At 46.8% G+C, this 21,239-nt stretch overlaps 1 protein-coding gene across 1 annotated transcript; it reads right to left on the bottom strand.

The window, feature by feature from the left end:
- Nucleotides 1-9,713: 9,713 nt before the first annotated feature.
- Nucleotides 9,714-11,628, bottom strand: LOC123061054 (uncharacterized isomerase BH0283). The gene is made up of 6 exons (XM_044483958.1): nucleotides 11,473-11,628; nucleotides 11,165-11,386; nucleotides 10,773-11,063; nucleotides 10,469-10,630; nucleotides 10,283-10,366; nucleotides 9,714-10,157 (listed from the first exon to the last, which is right to left on the bottom strand). Exons 1-6 carry the CDS (start codon nucleotides 11,500-11,502, stop codon nucleotides 10,050-10,052), a joined length of 897 nt encoding a protein of 298 aa, XP_044339893.1. The 5' UTR covers nucleotides 11,503-11,628; the 3' UTR covers nucleotides 9,714-10,049.
- Between the last annotated feature and the right edge of the window lie 9,611 nt (nucleotides 11,629-21,239).

Below are 21,239 nucleotides of genomic sequence, written 5' to 3' on the forward strand. Positions count from 1 at the left end.
GAACAGCTCTACCGGAGCCATAGATTGGTTCCGCCAAGGTTCCGCCTCGTGGCGGCGGAGTTTCGTCCCGTGAGCTTGCTTATTATTTTTTCTCGGACGAAAGACCTCATATAGCAGAAGATGGGAATCGGAGGGCCACCAGGGAGCCCACGAGGCAGGGGGCGCCCAGGGGGGTAGGGCGTGCCCCCACCCTCGTGGCCACGGTGTGGGCCCCCTGACGTGGATCTTTCTTCCAGTATTTTTTATATATTCCAAAAATAATCTTCGTTGATTTTCAGGTCATTCCGAAAACTTTTATTTCTGCAGAAAAATAACACCATGGGAATTCTGCTGAAAACAGCGTCAGTCCGGGTTAGTTCCATTCAAATCATGCAAGTTAGAGTCCAAAACAAGGGCAAAAGTGTTTGGAAAAGTAGATACGACGGAGACGTATCATTCACCACCTTCGGATTTGCGCCTTCAAAGTTGTTGATTTTTATGGCACTGGAATGATAGACCTCCTCGATAATGTAAGGACCTTCCCATTTAGAGAGAAGTTTGCCTGCAAAAAATCTTAAACGAGAGTTGTATAACAATACACAATCACCTACATTAAACTCATGCTTCTGTATCCTTTTGTCATGCCATCTTTTAACTTTTTCTTTAAACAACTTGGAATTTTCATAAGCCTGGGTTCTCCATTCACCAAGTGAGCTAATGTCAAAAAGCCTCTTCTCACCAGCAAATTTGAAGTCATAGTTGAGCTCTTTAATAGCCCAATATGCCTTATGTTCTAATTCAAGAGGTAAGTGACATGCTTTACCATAAACCATTTTATATGGAGATATACCCATAGGATTTTTATATGCAGTTCTATAAGCCCATAATGCATCATCAAGTTTCTTGGACCAATTCTTTCTAGATCTATTAACAGTCTTTTGCAAAATTAATTTGAGCTCTCTGTTACTCAAATCTACTTGACCACTAGATTGCGGGTGATAAGGAGATGCAATTCTATGATTAACATCATACTTAGCAAGCATTTTACGAAAGGCACCATGAAATAAATGTGAACCACCATCAGTCATTAAGTACCTAGGGACTCCAAACCTGGGAAAATAATTTCTTTAAGCATCTTAATAGAGGTGTTATGATCAGCACTACTGGTTGGAATAGCTTCTACCCACTTAGTAACATAATCAACAGTAACTAAAATATGTGTATACCCATTAGAGGAAGGAAAAGGTCCCATATAATCAAAGCCCCAAACATCAAATGGTTCAATAGCAAGTGAATAATTCATAGGCATTTCTTGACGTCTACTAATATTACCAATTCTTTGACATTCATCACAAGACAAACTTACGGGCATCCTTGAAAAGAGTAGGCCAATAGAAACCGGATTGCAATACCTTGTGTGTAGTTCTATCTCCAACATGGTATCCTCCATAAGCCCCGGAGGGAAGTTTCCCCGGCAGAACAGCTCTGCCGGAGCCCTAGATTGGTTCCGCCTCGTGGCGGCGGAGTTTCGTCCCGTGAGCTTGCTTATTATTTTTTCTCGGACGAAAGACCTCATATAGCAGAAGATGGGCATCGGAGGGCCGCCAGGGAGCCCACGAGGCAGGGGGCGCGCCCAGGGGGTAGGGCGCACCCCCACCCTCGTGGCCAGAGTGTGGGCCCCCTCAGGTACTTCTTTCACCCAATATTTTTTATATATTCTGAAACATGCTCCCGTGAAGTTTCAGAACTTTTGGAGCTCTGCAGAATAGGTCTCTAATATTTGCTCCTTTTCCAGCCCAGAATCCCAGCTGTCGGCATTCTCCCTCTTCATGTAAACTTGTAAAATAGGAGAGAATAGGCATAAGTATTGTGACATAATGTGTAATAACAGCCCATAATTCAATAAATATCGATATAAAAGCATGATGCAAAATGGATGTATCAGTGTGGAATGGCATCTGAGATCCAATCTCCTTAAATAGATGCCTTCCCTGCACAGTCAAGGGGTTATTTGTAAAAAAAACACCTAGGCTGTTCACATTCATCCGACACGTGGAAGTCGGGGTGACAGCAGCAAAGAATCAATATAATATGATATTTAATGTGGAGCCGGATTATTGTCAAATCAAAGTGTAATGGAGAACCCGCCTTGCAAAGCCGAAGACATAAAGCCGGATACTGCGTCGTCATTGAAGGCGAGTTCAGGGGCTACTGAGAGAGTGCTGGATAAGGGGGTCCTCGGGCATCCGGGCTATGTGACATGGGCCGTGAAGATACATGATAGAAGGTTTTCCCTCGTGTCCGGATTGGACTCTCCGTTGCATGGATAGCAAGCTTGGCGGCCAGACGTGTAGTTTCATTTCTCTGTAAACCGACTCTGTACATCCCTAGTCCCCTCCGGTGTCTATATAAACCGGAGGGCTTAGTACATAGAGGCAATCATAATCATATAGGCTAGACATCTAGGGTTTAGCCAGTATGATCTCGAGGTAGATCAACTCTTGTAACCCATATACTCATCAAAGTCAATCAAGCAAGAAGTAGGGTATTACCTCCATTAAGAGGGCCCGAACCTGGGTAAACATCGTGTCCCTTGTCTCCTGTTACCTTCGATCCTCAAACGCACAGTTCGGGACACCCTACCCGAGAACAGCCGGTTTTGACACCGACACCCCTCCCACATATATATATAGTGGGGGAGAGGGAAGAGGCCAAGGGGCGCCCCAAGTAGGGTCAAATCTGACTTGGGGTCTTTCCCAAGTGGCGCCCCCCCTTACCATATTTGCCGGAGAGGGAAAGGAAAGGGGGAGGCTGACTCCCTCCACCCCTTTCCTTGTCTCCCCAAGGGCTGCAGCCTAGGAGGGACAAGCCACCCCTTGTGGGCTGGTGTGCTTCCCCTTTTTGGCCCATTAACCTCCCGGGGTGCCCGGAACCCCTTCGAGTGACCCGATTTCTACCCATTACATCTCGAAACTCTTCCGGTGTCTAAATATTATCGTCCTATATATCAATCTTTACCTTCGGACCATTCCGGAGCTCCTCGTCATGTCTGTGGTCTCATCCGGGACTCCGAAGAACATTCGCTCACCAAATCATATAACTCATATAACTCTATATCGTCAACGAACATTAAGTGTGCAAATCCTACGGGTTCAAGAACTATGTATACATGACCGAGACACCTCTCCAGTCAATAACCAATAGCGGAACCTAGATGCCCAAATTGGTTCCTACATATTCTACAAAGATCTTCATCGGTCGAACCTTATGACAACATACGTAATTCCCTTTGTCCATCGGTATGTTACTTGCCCAAGATTCGATCGTCGGTATCTTCATACCTAGTTCAATCTAGTTACCGGCAAGTCTCTTTACTCGTCCCGTAATACATCATCTTACAACTAACTCCTTAGTCACTTTTCTTGCAAGGCTTCTTATGATGTGTATTGCCGAGAGGGCCCAGAGATACCTCTTCGGTACTCGGAGTGAAAAATCAGAATCTCGATCTATGCCAACTCAACAAACACCTTCGGAGATACCTGTAGAGCATCTTTATGATCACCCAGTTATGTTGCGACATTTGATAGCACACAAGGCATTCCTCCGGTATCCGGGAGTTGCATAATCTCATAGTCGAAGGAATATGTATTTGACATTAAGAAAGTAATAGCAATAAACTGAACAATCAATATGCTAAGCTAACGGATGGGTCTTCTCCATCACATCATTCTCCTAATGATGCGATCCCGTTATCAAATGAGAACACATTCCTATGGTTAGGAAACCTTAACCATCTTCGATCAATGAGCTAGTTTAGTACAGGCTTACTAGGGACATGGTATTTGTTGATGTATTCACACATGTATTTAAGTTTCCGATCAATACAATTCTAGCATGAATAATAAACCTTTATCAGAATAAGGAACTATAAATTAACAGCTTTATTATTGCCTCTAGGGAATATTTCCTTCAAGAGCAACAAAGGAGGGATGGGTTCGTCGATCAATGACTCCAATCTCCAAGGCACGGTTCCCGTGCTCGAAACCCCCATCGCGGAGACGCACCTTCTCCTTCATGAGCACAAAGCGACCCATGACCTTTCTTCTGCCCCGACCGAACTCCCTTTAAAGGGAAAAGGGCCGAGGTACTTCCTGGAAAGTGATTCTTACAGCGGCCGGCCAGAAACAAAGGACAAGTCTGATCTTCAAATCAGCGCGGCCGATCCAGTGGCTATGCGCCCATCACGGGCTAAAAACGACAGGGTGTCTAGCCCACGGTCCATAGAGATTCGAATTCCTCTCCCACCCACCTCCCACATCGAGTATCGTCCCGATAATTCGGGCCCTCCCGATGTCTGGGATCTCGCTTACATGCAGCAAGTGCTTGAAGAATCGATTAGGCAATTCTGGGACATGTTTTCGTCTGTCAAAAACGACATACCGGACTACCAGGACTCAGATATAATAGCAGCCTTTCAGCATGGATGCAAGGATACATGCGCTTCGAACGCACTAACCTGCCGCTATGTTCAAACACTTCCAGAGCTATCCGATTTGGTGTCAAAATTCTGCAACATTGAAGACATCTGATTAGCACGGAAAAAATACAGATTCGATTTGTGACAACAAATTGAAGCATGATAGGCTCGCACCTCGGCACGAGCCCCCCGCATGGTACACATCAGTTGACCGACCTCGGAAAAATAAGAAAATCGTTGGTCGCTCTGGAACCACCCTCGATTGCTTCCTAGATAAGCCATGCCCGATACACTCTGTTTTGCTAAATTCTTGCCCCACTCACAACCTTCGCGACTACTGGGTGGTGAGGGAAATTGCTAAAGGAGGCCTAACCCTCCTGATTGGCACGCCCCGACATGCAGAAGAGTCCTCGGCCGACGATGAGGTCCTGATGATCTATGAAACCTTTACATAGAATAATCAATGCAAGCTGGTGTTGGAGAACGTTGCATGGAAAACAAAAAAATACGCACACGCAAGATCTATCCATGGAGATGCATAGCTATGAGAGGGGGAGAGCATCTACATACCCTTGTAGATTGCTAAGTGGAAGTCTTTATCACACGGTTGATATAGGTGTACACTTCGCGATCCGATCGCGATCTAGTGCCGAACGAACGGCACCTCCGGGTTCAGCACATGTGTGGTTCGATGTTGTCTCCTCCTTCTTGATCTAGCAAGTAGGAGAGGAGAAGTAGATGGGATCACAACCAACACTACGGCGTGGTGGTGATGGTGGTGGTGGAGCACCGACAGCACTTCGCTAAGCGTCGTCAGGACGAAGTGATGGAACTAGCTACGGAGTAACAGGAGAGAGAGGTGCGCCAAGGGCTTGGTGTGTCCTCTTGGGGCGCCCCCTCCCCTCTATATATAGGTGGAGGGGCATGGGAAACAGCCCCTCCAAGTCCTAGGGCGCAGCTAAGGGGGAGAGGACTTGGACTCCAAGTCCAATCTTATTCCTACTAGGACTCCTTCCTTTTTTGCCTTCACTAGCCACATGGGCTTTTGAGGACTTGGTGCGCCTAGCCCAATAAGGCCATGGCACCTCACCGTAGCCCATGCTATCCCTTGGGTCATGGTGGACCCACTTGTGGACTTCCAGACCCCTCCGAAATTCTCCGGAACCTTCTGGAAGCTTCCTGGTACAATACCGAAAAAACTGCACCTTTTTTCGAAACCCAAAATGTGACTTCTCATATATAAATATTTACCTCTCGACCATTCCAAGACTCCTCGTGACGTCCGGGATCTCATCTAGAACTCCTAACAACATTTGGTTACCACTCATCAAATATCCCAATACTAGTCTAGCGTCAACGAACGTTAAGCGTGCGACCCTGTGGGCTCGGGAATTATGTAGTCATGACCAAGACACCTTTTTGGTCAATAACCAATAGCAGGACCTGGATGTCCATATTGATTCCTACATATTCCATGAAGATCTTTTATCGGTTGAACCTTTATGACAACATACGTAATTCGCTTTATTTGTCGGTATGTTACTTGCTCGAGATTCGATCATCGGTATCTCTATACCTAGTTCAATCTTGTTACCGGCAAGTCTCTTTACTCATTCTGTAATACATTATCTTGCAACTAACTCCTTAGTCACTTTGCTTCAAGCATCTTGTGATGTGTATTACTGAGAGGGCCCAGAGATACCTCTCTGGTATACGGAGTGACAAATCTCAATCTTGATTCATGCCAACTCAACAGACACCTTTGGAGATACATTTAGAGCATCTTTATGATCACCCAGTTACGTTGTGACGTATGATAGCACACAAGGTATTCCTCCGGTATCCGGGAGTTACATGATCTCATGGTCGAAAAAACATGTGTTTGACATTAAGAAAGCAGTAGCAATAAACTGAACGATCATATGTTATGCTAACGGTTGGCTCTCATCCATCACATCATTCTCCTAATGATGTGATCCCATTATCAAATAACAACTCATATCTATGGTTAGGAAACCTTAACCATCTTTGGTCAAGGAGCTAGTCTAGTAGATGCTCACTAGGGGCACAGTATTTGTTTATACATTCACACATGTAATTAAGTTTCCTGTTAATACAATTCTAGTATGAATAATAAACCTTTATCATGAATAAGGAAATATAATAATAACAATTTTATTATTGCCTCTAGAGCATATTTCCATCAGCCGGCTCTCCGAAAAGTTAATTCCATTCGGCAAGTACAACGCATGCAGAAGAGTCCTCGGGCGCACGACCTTCCGTGGACAGTCGTCGCACTTTATGAGTGGCAACGGTGCGTCGACGAGCCTTTGGGCCAACACCAAGCCCGCACGATGGCCGTTGGTGTATTTGTCGGCGAACCGGCGACGAGGTAGATCCGAGCGGCTAGAGGCGGAGTCAATACATGCATGCGGCCTGGGGGCGTTGCCGGAGCTGTGTGGTCCGATACCTGACCAGTCTATGACACGACGCGGCCTCCGGCAGCCGGGTATGCTCCAATTCGGCCGGATCCACTCCAAATTCGGCGACCGGATATGCTGAAATCAGGTTGCCTGGGTTGGACAGCTAGGGGTGTCGAGAAAACGGGGGCTTCGACAAGGGTAGGTGTGGGCGTGCGGCCGTGCTGGACAGCGACGCGGCCGAGAAAAAATGGCGGCGATGGCGGCTAGGGACGGGAGGGGAGTGGGCGGGGTGCGGTTGGAGGGGGTGGGGGATAGAAAATGGGGCGCATGTGTCTCCGATATGCGGGCCAGAAGAGGACATGGGCACGCGTTGCGTCTGTCCGCGCGTGTTCGTTTCAACGCAAGTGCGACCGAAATTTGAATCCGAAATAGATTGAAAGCGGACCGAAAAAGAATTTTTATCCGTTTAGTCCCACGCGTTGAACTGCATTTTCTGTTTGTTTACCCTCAAACGGCGGCGACCGGATGGGTCGTGCACTGGAGTTGCCCTGAGGGCTTTGCCCAATGACACACAAGTAACGGCGAGGGAGGATGCATGGATTAGAGGGCATTGGTGGCATAAGCCTGGAGGCGTCACTCGAGTGACCAAGAGCGACGTGGGGCTGATCCGATGTTTTCGGGTGTGAGGTTCTAAAGTTTTGCTAGCCGAGACACCGCGGTGTAAAGCTAGCCTCCAATAGCAATCGATCCATTCTAGGACGTGCAGTAGAGTATACTAGTAGTACACCCACCGAACACCAGCAGAACAGCCATGCGCCCGGCCCAAATCCGGCCAGCGCAGCCCGTACGCACTTCGCCGTTGCGAATCGGGAGTGTAGGCACATCGCACTTCCGGATAAGGGAAGCCGAGGAAATCTGACCTCAAGGCCGCCATCACCTACCGCATAGGCCAGCATGACACCCATCAGACCCGCGCCGCCATGAAGAAGAACCGTCACCCATGCCCACAACGTCACGCTCAAGCGTTCGGGCATGTATTCCTCTTTTTTTCTGTTTTAGAGCTACTTGCTTTTCTGTTGCGTTTTGTTGCCATTCGGCAGATTTATTGGATTTGTAAGGGTCTCAGCTTAAGGTGCAAGCGCCTTTTTTCTAGAAAAACGTCATGCTCAAGCGTCCAACACCACGCCGATGACGAAGCAGCCTGCCATAGCCTTCCAAGCCATATCCGATCATCAGTCATTGCGTCGCCATTGCTATCCACGAGAAGCTCACAGTCATGCCTGAGAGCCACCCGCACCGCGAGCAATGTCCTCGCCGCTGCCGTCGGTCACACGGCTTCATCTGCAGCATCCTCTGCCGAAGGCGAAGAGGAGAAAGGAAGGATTGTGCTGTGACGGATAGGGTTCAGGCTACCCCCTGAGTCGCCCACACAGAAGCAATGCGGGGGGCTGTTCTTTGTTATTGTGCTTGGCCCAGTTAGAACAGTGATGTGATGGTGAAGAATGGCTTTAGTAGCCTTATTAGCAACCAAGATCTCTACTACTAATGTCTACTATTAAAGGTGAGATTGTTTCGTCCCCTCCACTCCAGTTAATCTCATTCCACCACAGGCGTCTCTCATCGGTTTTCACTGTTGGTTTTATCCGATTTCTTTCCAAAACTCATACGAGGGCTTTTCCCCGCACTAAGTGTTTTTCTTATTTTCTTCATTTTGGCCTTTGATGAATCAAAATCACCGAGTTTCGTTTGTCTCCACATAAAGGAATCAAATCATACGACTAAAGAAAGAATCAAATCGTAACTTTCCATTTCCCAAAAACTGTTAGCATAGCTAAATCAAACTATTTTTTTATCCCTTCCTTAACAAAAAAACCTCCTGATCTCACACCACATCATCCACCCCTCCTCCTCTAAGGAAATTGACTATTTGTTATCAAGTTCGTTGCAGTTTTTCTGTTATTAAATGGGAGTTGATTATGTCGCCTCCACGCGAGTTAATTCCCTTCCACCACACATGTCTCCTCCCATCGGTTTTTACTGTTGATTTTATCCTATTTTCTTCCAAAACTTATCCCACGGGCTTTTCCCGCACTAAGCATTTTTCTCTTTTTATTCGTTCCGGCCTTTGATGAATCAAAATCACAGAGTTTCCTTCGTCTCCAAATAAAGGAATCAAATCATACGGATAAAAAAGAATCAAATCATACAGCTAAAAAAGAATCAAATCATAACTTGCCATTTCGCAAAAACAATTAGCATAACTAAATCAAACATTTTTCTATCATTTCCTTATAAAAAAATCCTGACCTCACACCACATCATCCACCGCTCGTCTCAAGGAAATTGACAAATTGTTATCAAGTTTGTTGCAATTTCTCTACTGTTAAAGGTGATGTTGTAAAGTCTATTTCTGTGTAGTGTGTTCTGGTTTCTGTTGATAATTGTCTATTTGCAGAAAAAAAAATAGGCAGGCTTCAATTAAGATTGATCTAGAACTGGTTGAACAATGTCAACATTGCATAGTTGTACGTCATTTAGGGTTGTCTAAATTTCATATCACCCGGAGTTGTCTGATGTCTCCGAATATGTTGATCTCATGAGGTAACAAATTTTACATAATTATACTTGGCATACTTAGAATCAAAAGTTAAATCATGTATGTGTTCAGGAACTAAGTTCAAAATCGTGTTGTCAGTTTCTGCAATTTCTAAGCTACGAGCACTTGTTTTGGCCGTTGTTGAGGAAATATTTGGTTATGCCTGATTTTCGTCTTTCTTATGTCTTTGATCATTACGGTTATATATATTTTGTCATAATGCACGGACACTCAATTATGATATCAAGTAATTCTTCACTGATTTGTCGATAAAATTGTTAAATGTTGCCCATAGCAACGCACGGGCATTGTCCTAGTAGACATAACATCTTGATGCATGGTGGGTCAACACTTCAATAAAATTATCACTACGGGAGAGGTGAAATAGCCGGATGCTACAATGCAGCTTCAGCTTGTTCTGCCTGACCTTGTTACAATGCTAAAACCTTTTTATTCCCATAAACTGGTCGACTCAGTGTTAGACCAGCACATTGCAGCAAATATAACCATCTCGCCATAGTTCATAGTTCAAGTCCACAAATGGTTGTGCCTTGAGTAGATGTCAGTATGCTAGCTACGCGAAGAGTGTCCCACTCATGATGGTAACAGCTTCTCCCTGAATCAGCACTCTCTTATTTGCAACATCCAGCTCCAGATATAGTGTTCCACTCCTTGGAGATGCCTGATGATGAAATGCACAGTACAAATGAAAACCAACGTGGTAGTTTGATTGATTGAGCGCCATTGCAGCATAAACGGATCACTGAACCATAATTCACCTGTCGAAAACATATTCAACAACATTACCTGAAACGCTATCAATTTTTGTTTCCCCAGCTTTTCACCCCAATAGGGTGCCAAAACACAATGTGCACTGCCACATACAGGATCCTGCAATGGTATTGAAGACAGTTTTGGGGTATCTATCAATGAGGAAGTTCAACGAGCTTCACTATTTATATGTATTCAACTTGGCAGAGGTTGTTGTGTCACCTCATCAATCCCAAATTTTGGGCAGAAGAAACGTGAGAAGAAGTCGTAACCCGACCCAGGAGGTGCCGGCCCTGTCACAATCACGCCTCTGCCTGCACATTTTCCAATTTCTTCGATGTTAGGAAGGAGATCGGCGACCTCTTTCCCTGATGAAAGTTCGACCTGAAAGCCGTGCCACATCTTTTGGTTATACTAGCACCAACACGGGTTCGTTACCTCCATTTTACATTCAAGTTAGGAAATACGTATATTTATGCAGGTGGTAGAATAGAAATGGCAAAGGGGGTAAGGTGAAAGACAGTACAATGAAGTCGGTGGTGGTCAACGATTTGTGAACACTGACGACGGACGCGCCGTTGAGCGTCTCCGGGATGGACGGCAGCTCGTCGGCGGGGTCGCAACCCACGTAATCACTCATGGGGAAGTTCAGCTCAATGAACAGCTTCCCCTGCTCCTCCGTCTCGGGTGCAGGAACCTTCTTGGCGGTCAGGATGCCGGACTTGGTCGCAAACTCGACCACTCCATGGCGCTCACCGAGGACGGCCGTGAAGAGGAAGTGGGCTGTTGCCAGCGTCGCGTGCCCGCAGAGCGCGACCTGAGAATTGGAAACGACGGCGCAGATATGAATCAACTGAAGAAATGAAATTGAAATGGTGCGAAATCAACGGGTGTTCAGATGGGAAGCTAGGCGGCGACCTCGGTGACGGTGGTGAACCAGCGGAGGTGGAACCGCGGGATGGCGGCGCCGGCTGCGAGGGAGGAGGAGTCGCGGGAGACGAAGGCGGTCTGGGACTGGTTGAACTCGACGGCGACGGACTGCATCCACCGCCCGTCCCCCGTGGGGGCGGCGGCGTCGTCCTCGAGGAAACACACCGCGGCCGGGTGGCCCTTGAACGGCTCGGCCGTGAAGGCATCCACCTGCGACGAGACAGCGCAGGCCAACGTGAACGTCAATCCTCATCCGGGCCAAGAAGAGAAAATGAAGAAGAGAAGAGAGCGCTGACCACGACATACTGGATCCCTTTCTTGGCCATGTCCGCGAAACAGCAGAGCACCCGAGCGCCAAATCTGATTTCTCCGAGCTGATGATGATGCCAGTTGGTAACCAGCGACGATATGGAACTTGCAGGCTTCCTTCCTGGCGGTACTCTCTTGTGCTATTTAACTTCTGCGCTAGGCATAAGGAGTCACTGACAGATGGGGTCCCCTTGCGTAGAGAGTCGTAGGCCAGCGGCTACAATGACGGGACCTTACCTGCTGAAAAGTTTTTTTTACGGGAGAACGCCCACTGGATCATTTTATTTCAGGTTAATGATAGTATAATGCTAGGGGGTCTATGTCCCAAAACAAATCCTGCATTGTTTTGGGGACGCGTCGGGGCGCTCGCTAGCGCTCCGCAGTCAAACAAAAAAGAAAAAAAATCTTTTCTATTGTAAAAAGGTAGAAAGGGTATGCAATATGTTTCAGAAATGTTAACGCCCACACGTGTGGGCGTTCACCACTCCGTCCACACGCAAGCATCGCCGTTGGTTTCGTTTTGCACGAATCTTGGAGCAAAAGGGCTGGTTTTCGGCGCCACGTTGGACGATTCTAGTGTGCGGTGTGCGAGTGGGTTCGCCCGCACGATAGTTGCCATCCCGCGGTCAGCGGTTGCCACTGAGAGGCGTGCGGTGGAAGTGCCATGCGCCCGCACGCCACGGTCCGACCGCAGTTGACGTCAAACACGTCGCACACCCCTCCACCCTCTCCCTCACGGTTCCATTCATTCTCCCCCGCGTCGCATTTACTGGCACAACCCACTCGCATTACAGTCCACCGGAGGAGAAGGCGAGGGGAGAAGGCGACGGCGGAGGCGGGACAGTCGACGGTGTTCGCGGGCGTTGGTGGTGCTCGTCGGAGCGGAGCGGCGTCGCCGGAACGCGTGCGGGTCGAAGGCAATGCTCGCTTCATTTATCGCATCCCCTCCCTGATTTTGTTCCCCTCTTTCCTCCCTGTTCGATTTCTAGATCCATTCCTAGAAATTCCGGCGATTCGGCGGTGCGCCGGCGTTCCCGCCGCTGCGGCGGTGCGCCATAGTTGTGTGCCTGCCGTTGCTTCGTGGGAGTGGGCAGTTTCGTCGCCGCCGCTGCGGCGGCATCGTCGGTGAGGCTATGCCTGCTCGTTGGCAACGCATTAGTCTTGCATTTGGATTTTGAGAGTTGTCCGCCGGGTTGTTTTGGTGCGGATTGGTTCGAAATTTGGGGTTGCAGCCATTTCGCGCGAGAATTGTAAGGGTGATTTTGAGGTTGAAGCAGTTGCCATTGAAACCTAGATCTAGTCTAGTTTTGGGGTTAAAACTGCAGACTGTGGCGAAATTGGCAATATGATTGAACGTGAAACAAATGTGCGGCAACTAAACTACCTGAAGAAACGTGGTAGTTGCCACAAACGTGTTCTCCCATGTGGCAACAGATTTCCGAAAATGACTGTCATAGTTGCCGCCCCAAAACGAGGTGGCAACTAATTTCATTGAACTCTTGTGGCAGTTGCCACACGCATGCTCTTCCCATGTGGCAAATTTTAATTCTGCTGAACTTGTACGATAAGTAACCAGAAAAAATATGCTTTCTGAATGTGGCGACTATGGCAGTATGACCGAACGTGAACAGGTGTGTGGCAACTAAACTACATGAACAAATGTGGCAGTTACCACAAATCTGTTCTCTTCTGCGGCAACATATTTTCTGAAACTGACTGTCATAGTTGCCACAAATGTGTTCAAGCTCACACACAAGGGGGGCAACTAAAATTTACTGAATGAATGAGATAGTTGCCACATACACGCTCTTGAACGAGGCAAACTGATTTTTTACTGAATTTACATAATAGTAACATCAAACATTCTTTTTCATTTGTGAGACTTGTTTTTTTTTCTGAATTATTTGCGACAGTTTCCAAACTTTGATAGTTGCCACAATCGGTAGCACTGGACGGAACTAATGTGCACATCGAGTTGGCGTGTTTGTCACTTTGGATTTTGTATAATCATGTTGCAATACAGTATGTGAACATAATGTCTGTTGCCACAATACAGATATGACAGTGTGGCAAACTGGCTGCATAGTATGGCAACCACATTTGCATTCAAATAGTTAATATTTTTCTGTTAGGTGGCAACTGCTTACCCATTGCATTTTACACTTTCGCCATTAACAATTTGGTTTGTTCCTACATCAGCATAATGGCTCGTGGCGATCATCAAAGTGATGATGATGATTTCATGGATCCACCTCAACGTAACCAGGCAACTGGACGGAGAAAAGAGGGCGATGAGGTAACTGTCCGCACACCCGCCCCCCTCCTCCTGATTTATGTTATTTGTTGGCAGCTAGATCTTTTTTATAGTCGTCCATCATGAACTAAATTTTCATAACATTGCAAAAACATGGCAACAGCTCAACACTTTTGTGTTTGTTTTTTGCGGAAGAAGAAACGTATTCGCAACAGAGCCTCCCAGGAACGTCTGACCGTGTTGATTGACAAATTCACTGACGATCAAAAGGGAGCTGCTGCTGAGATGGGTATGCAGGTTCTGATGGATGTCCGGTGTACGAACCTTGTCAACCCGATATGCGACTGGCTTGGTGAGATATACGATCCCGCCTCCAGAGAATTCGTGATCCTGGGACGGGGAAGACTTCCATTGAATGAGGAATCCGTGTTCTGCACTTTGGGTGTGCCTCGGGGACATATCAAAGTCCCGTACGAGGTTAATAATGAGATCGAGGAAGAGCTGTTCGCCCGTTTGTTTCCTGGGTTGGAGGCAATGCCGAACACGTCTGTACTGGCAGATTCTCTGCAGGACATGACGACGCACGGAGAAGTTTTCAAGATGAAGCTACTCATGTACCTCATCTCAGCTGTTTTCGCGCCGACCACTTCTCTTCGCCCAAGCAACAAATGTTTCCCCATCCTGGTGAATGATCCATGCTCGCTACTGCCAGTGTTTTCGTTGCGTTTCTTCCGTTTTGATTTCTGACGCGGCAACCTTTTTTGCCCTGAAATTTTGTGTGGTGCAGGCGAATCTGAAAAACGTGAAGAGTATGAACTGGTGTAAGTTTATTGCCGACTTTCTCCACGATGCTTTCAAAAACAAGATGTACCAGAAGGGTTGTCGTCTGCACTTAATGGTATTTTATTTTCACCAGATCTCTGTGTGAACTCTTTGTTTATAACGTACTTTTTATTTCATGCATGACAATCTGGTCATAACAAGATGGCAACTGCCATAGTGACAATGTGGCAACTGCCATAATGACAACGTGGCAACTGTCATACTGACAATGTGGCAACTACCTTCATATTAGCATGGCAACTGCCATCACACTTTGATGGCAACTAACACATACATATTATCGTTGGATCATACATTATCCTGCTCTTTTTTTTCTGAACTACAATTTAACCACGATGGCAACTGATATTTTCTTTTCTTTGCAAAATTGTTTTAAATCAGCTCATGTATGTCGACTCTCTTGATCTGTCCACCATGGATTTCACCGGGATAGGAGGCCCGCCGCCTACTCACAAGTTTGCTGTTTCTGCGTGGACCATCAGCGCTGTCAAGGCTGTGCTTGCCGCAGACAGGGCAACTGATGGCACATATGGAAAACTACAGGTTAGTTTTTGTTTATGTCTTTTTCACACGGCATGCTTACAAATTTGACACGACGCAACCGTCCGTGGTTTATAAGGCATGCTTACAATTTCTTTTTTTGTTTTTCATAGCTGATGGCCAAGCATGCTATAGACTACAGCGTGTTTGGGGGGCCTCAAAGATTTGAAAAGTGGATGGACGTGCACTCAGCTCCGTCTTGCCCTTCTGAGGTAATCAAAATGTCCACATCTACGGTTTGCCGTGGATTACATGTTGATGTCGCGGAAGCGAATGCAGTACGGGCGTTGTTTTTGTTGATGCTTCTTGTTTTCGTGCACAGGCGAGGGCACCAGTGGAGCATCTAATTGGGCAGTTTGCATCCGGAATGACCGGCCTGCTCGGGAAGTTGGTTGAGGGGTGGACGTCCCTCAGTGCCTCTGACAGCGACGCGGTTGCGAGGCAGTTCACTTCATTTGTCCCAGAACGTACACATCGGCCAACCGGTTGCCGTGGCCGGTATGACTACAACAGCTCCCAAGAGCCCGGTGACACACAGGATGATGTGGATGGAGACGCTGGCCTCAGCAAGGACGACGACGATGACACCGATGACGATGAACACGCTGAAGTTCGCACATGCGGCAACAAGGGCAAGGATGCAACAGGTGCCCACCCACCGGAGAAAGTGACAGAACATACGGCTGCGAGAGGCGAGGGGGTTTTGCCATCAAGGAGGGGGAGGGCTCCAGAGGATGTTGGGCAGGGTTCTGCTGGCAAGAGGTCTAGGATCGATCCCGTAGCTGCCAGGAAGAGGTTCGACTCTCAATTTTAGTTTTCTGCTGTGTATCTTTTCTTTGGAAAAATCTTATCCATTTCTTTTGCACTTGTTTTTTGTCAAGCGCGGCAATTAGTTTGTTGTCTGACAATTGCCACCTTCTTTTTTCCTTCCATCTGTTGCGTGCAGTGAGCCGACCGCTGGTGGACGAGCAGCTACGAAGAAACAGGCGCCAACGCCAACCCGTGTTTCTGCTCGCTTGAACAAAGGTGCCCCCATTGCCGGTGACATCCCTTCCACCAGGTCTTCTGCTCGTACGACGACGACCAACACCGGGGATCCTGTCGTGTTGCCTGACCTGAGGAAGGCAGTCAAGAAGTAGGTTTCTCCATGTGCTTTTCATTTTGAGATAGCGGTTTTTTTCTTGATTTTTCAATGCAACTGGTCTGCTTTTGTCACATGTTCTTCTGTTATCATCCCCCACGAGGCAACTGCTGTTTTTTCCAAATGATTTCTTCCTTCATTTTTTAAATGTATGGCAACTCCTATTATCTTTACATGGCAACTGGCATCTAGGCCAAATGGCAACTATTTCTGTACCTAATGGCAACTGTCATCTTTTTTTTACCATTTTCTTCTGAGAGTTCATCCCCCACCTAATTTTGAAATTGCATTCCTCACAGATCAGACATTTCTATCATTCCTTTCAATTTGCCTAACTTTGATAACTGCTGCTGTATGGCAACTGCTAACTATGGCACATGGCAACTCATGACCCCCTTACATGGCAACTACCAGCTTTTTCCACTTGTTTTTAGTTTTTTAATGCTTCTATCATTGCAAACATATTTTTTTGTCCATTTTTTTCATACCATTTTTCACGTGCTTTTTTTCCTTTGCAGGGTGAAGAAGACTACTACGCACGGGGCCAAGCATATCAGTAGAGACCCACTCGAACGCCTGCATTCAAAGTTGTCAACAGGTGGCAACTCAGATGTACATGAGGCGCCAGGCGACAATACTGCTGCTGCACCGTCAACTGCTCCCACTAACTCTGATGCAAGTGGCCGACCATCTCCGCCGGCTGTAGATGTGCAGGCTAGAACAACAGGCATCCGTACATCGGGGAGTGACGAGTCGGTATCCGCCAGGACAGCTGAAATATTGCCAACTCTTCTGGCAATGAAGGATGCTGCTGTGAGCCATGCCACCCCATTAGCAAGCGTCGAAGTGGATGCTCCTGAGACCAACCTAGGCAAGGAAGATTCCCGCTCATCTGACACTGATTCCAAGCGCGTGCCTGGTGTCTCACCTGTGTCCATGACAGAAGCGGCTGAGGCGGCACTTCACAAGGATATGCCATTTGCAGATGAGAATCCTGGCACAACAGCTCCAGCTCCTGTCAGTGGAGATACTGCTAAGGCGACCGTTCCGCGTGCTGGTCTTCCACATAGGCGTCGTAGCCCCCGCAAGCAATCAACAGACATACCCAATGCTCCGGATGTAGCTAGGAGCAGGAGAGACGAATCTGGTTATGTTCCTGCGTCCACACTGTTCCCGCCACCTGCAAAAATCAATGTGATGGAGAAACCGCAAGACCGGAGCACAACTGATGCAGGTGTCAAGCCGGGCACGAGTGACGCAGAGGAACGCCCGGAGCAGACTGCGCCTTCACCCGCAGCGGAAATCCCCAGCATAAATCTGCGCACTTCCAGGCTCCCATTCAATGTCGGTGTCCCCTACAGTCCAAACAAGAAGATTTTCATGAAAGCTGCGGCTGAGACCGCTGACAACACGCCCCGCCCTGCAAATAAGGCCGATCATTTTGTAGCGGCCGATTCAGATATGTTTGTCGATCTTTCACCCTTGGATTCTGCCCCGAAAGTCGTTCGTGGTCCGGCCAGTAGGAATGAGAGGCACCCAATGGCCTTTACCCCACCGAGCTTCAGCCTCGGCGTCAGTCAAGATCAACCGGTGGTGCACGATCCTATACCAGTTGCCTTTGCTTTCCCAGGAGGCATGCCCACAATGATGGCGCAGCCAATGGTCGAGGGCAGGAAGGCTGTCAAGTTCGCAGAGCCAATTGTGCAAGGTACACTCATCACGCACTTACGATTTTCTTGTATACATGTTTGTAGTTTGACTTTTGTCCCAATCGCATTCTTTGGGGGTCCTCACTTGTGATGGCAACTGCCATGTGACGACATGGCAACTGGATTTGATGCACCATGTCACCTACGTTTTTTTCTTGCTGCCATGCTGCGTTTGACATTTGGGCAAGCACGTGGCAACTGAAGTTATTTCAACATGGCAACTGTAGTTGTTGTCACATGGCAAATACAGTTCAGTACACATGGCAACTGGATTTGCCACATCATGCCACCTGCATTTTTTCTACCATGCTGCATTTTTTCATACGGCATTCACATGGCAAGTGGAGCCGACACGCAACATTGGCAACTGCAGTTGCTGTGACATGGTACCTACAGTACAACTAGGTGGCAACTACAGTGCAACTACATGGCAATTGTATTTGCTATGTCATAGCGACTGTAGTTGGACCACCCATGGCAACTGCCCCACTTTTTCTACCTACATATCACATCATGGACCTTTACTTCCTCACAATCCATCTGTTTTTGGATTTTATATGTATCCTAACCCACTTTTTTTTAATATTCATTGCAGCCACCCCTGAGGAGATTTCACCGTCACTTGATGAAGTTTACCGCATGATCGAGGAGACAGCATTGCAGAGGAGTTCCTCACGAGGGCAAGGGTAATCAAGTTCCAATGTGCCTGCAGATACGGTATCTGAGGATACCATTAGGAGTGTCACCCCTGGTCCTGTGAGGCAGCAAAGGGTAGTTCACCCACCCCCCGCGGAAGACTACGAGCCCGAATTCAGGGCCACTAAGGAACAGACCCAGCTGTACGATATCGTCAAGCGTTTTGGAAATGCGAGGACCAACAGCAAGCACATGAAGGAGCTGAAAGCGTAAATTACCATACCCCCATAATCTCTCATCTTGCTTGCTCTTTTTTACCATTTATCTACTTCGTACTTTTTATAAATGGTCCGCTTACGTTTTAGTTCTTTCATATATTTTTTTTACTTAGTAGGCATGATTCTTCCATGCTATATCGTTTTCATACAGCTCATGTTTGGACAGAACGAAAGTCATTCAGTGCGGAGCGACGTACGTCGACCTGGGTGATCTTGCCGAGTCCGTGAGGCCAAACGGAAAAATGTCGATGAATGTAGTTGCATGCGGGATCGACTACATCAACAATCACACCGATGTATGCGCCGACAAGATAATCATGCATTACAGTGTGACCTGCAAAATATGGGATGGTGACTTCCACCACAAAATCCTGAGGAACAATTTTGCACAACACGGTGACTTCAAGCTCACACTGAAGAAATATGTGAGTTCTCCTTTCCTGTCTGCACCGTTTTTTCACATGGCGTGGTTTTTTGCCAGAACCTGTACTTGTGTTTGTGTGGCAGAAGTTTTCATGTGGCAACAGTTGCCGTGCACACTGACTTCTTGATTTTTTGTATCCCCATGCAAACTATGTGGCAACTTGATAGTAAAATACATGGATCATTTTGTTCATACAATGGACGGCAACTTTCTTTTCAACTACTCCCACCCATAATCAAACATTCTACGTGATTCTAATTTTTTTGTCCCTCTGTTGTTCTTTCATGTGAACTTTGTATCTCATTTCTTCACTTTTTTAAATGCAGGTCATGTTCCCCATGTTCCAGGAGCTTGCACCACACGACCGACACGACAAGTGTGGTCACCACTATGCGGTCTGTCTTGACCTGAAGAACCAACGTATCGAGGTGCTTGATTCAATCCGTTCGGAAGCTGATGCAGACCTTACTACGCATGCCGAATTATTCATCAAGAACCTCAAAGAGACTTGGAACCGTCACTACAAACATTCAAAGGTCCAGATCAGGCATTTCCCGACTGAGTATGTGGCGACTGTGAAGCAAGGGAACACGTATTTCTTTTAACCCGCTCCTTCATGTGCCATTTTTACATCAATCCACCCCCTCTTTTTGTCGACACATCTGAACTGAAGTCCATCTTTGCTGCAGCTGTCCATTTTTGCGTGTTCACTTGAACTTTTTTTCCTCGTGCAGGACGGACTGTGGCTTTCACGCGCTGGAATACTTTGCAAAGTGGGAAGGCAGAATTGTCCCCGCTATCACAGATGCAACGGTCGTTGAGCTCCGAAAAATCTGCACATGGAACTGGCTGACGAATGAAGATTTCAACAAGCGGTCCGGAGCACGCGAGTTCGTGGAGGAAGCTGTCAAGCAAGTCATCAAGAAGTACAAGTGATCACGTGGCGTTACACACCAGACGCACACCTTACATTCTGTTGTTGAGGAATGTAAGGTACTATCTATCTGTTCTTTGTCGAAAACTATGTTTTGTGTGCTACGTTATGACTGCAACCTCGTGTAGCCTACTATGTAATGGTGGCGTGTTAGCGACATTTTTAGTGTTTTCTGTAATACATGTGTGGACGTGAACCTATTTTAGGCGTTACATCAGATCTGTTTTTATGTTTATCATTACGACAGTGGTTTCGTCGTTTCTAGCATTGTTTTTTGCTGTTTCGAATGCGTCTGCGATGTTTTCAAAAAAAAAGATGGCAAATGTAGTTCAACAGACATGGTTAGTGAAAGTCATCGTCATTTTTTCATTTTTGGCTGTTTTGCTTGTTCTTTTTCATCGCTAATTGCACCGGCTAGCATTGGGTAGGTTTATCATGTAGCCATAACCTTTGCTGTGGTTTATGCACGTTTACGCTTTTTTTTCCAACTTGTTTTCCCATACATTGCACACAACACACTATGTGCTTCTAAACCGCATCGTATTTGTCATGGGGATATATGCCATGCAGAGTCATTACAAAAAGCATCCGGAAATTTTCAGTACAGCTAACATGGCAGATACATCATAAATAACATGGCAGATCCAGTACAACTTACATGGAAAATCCAGTACAACTAACATGGCAGATCCAGTACAACTAACATGGCATATTTAGTATAAAGTAGCATGGCATATTTAGTATAAAATAGCATGGCTTATCTAGTATAAAATAGCATGGCATATTTGGTATAAAATAGCATGGCAGATTAACTACACATAACATGGCAGATTAAGTACCCATAACATGGCAAATGCATTTATCCATTCAATGAATTTTCCTTCTACTTCTGTCCCCCTCAAGAGTCATTCTCCCAATTAAAAAAATCCCATCGTATAGGGGTACAAAACAAAATGTCCACATGGACCATGTCGCAGCGCCCCAATTTTTGCTCA

The sequence above is a fragment of the Triticum aestivum genome, chromosome 3A (assembly GCF_018294505.1).
Source record: "Triticum aestivum cultivar Chinese Spring chromosome 3A, IWGSC CS RefSeq v2.1, whole genome shotgun sequence".
Classification (NCBI taxonomy): Eukaryota; Viridiplantae; Streptophyta; class Magnoliopsida; order Poales; family Poaceae; genus Triticum; species Triticum aestivum.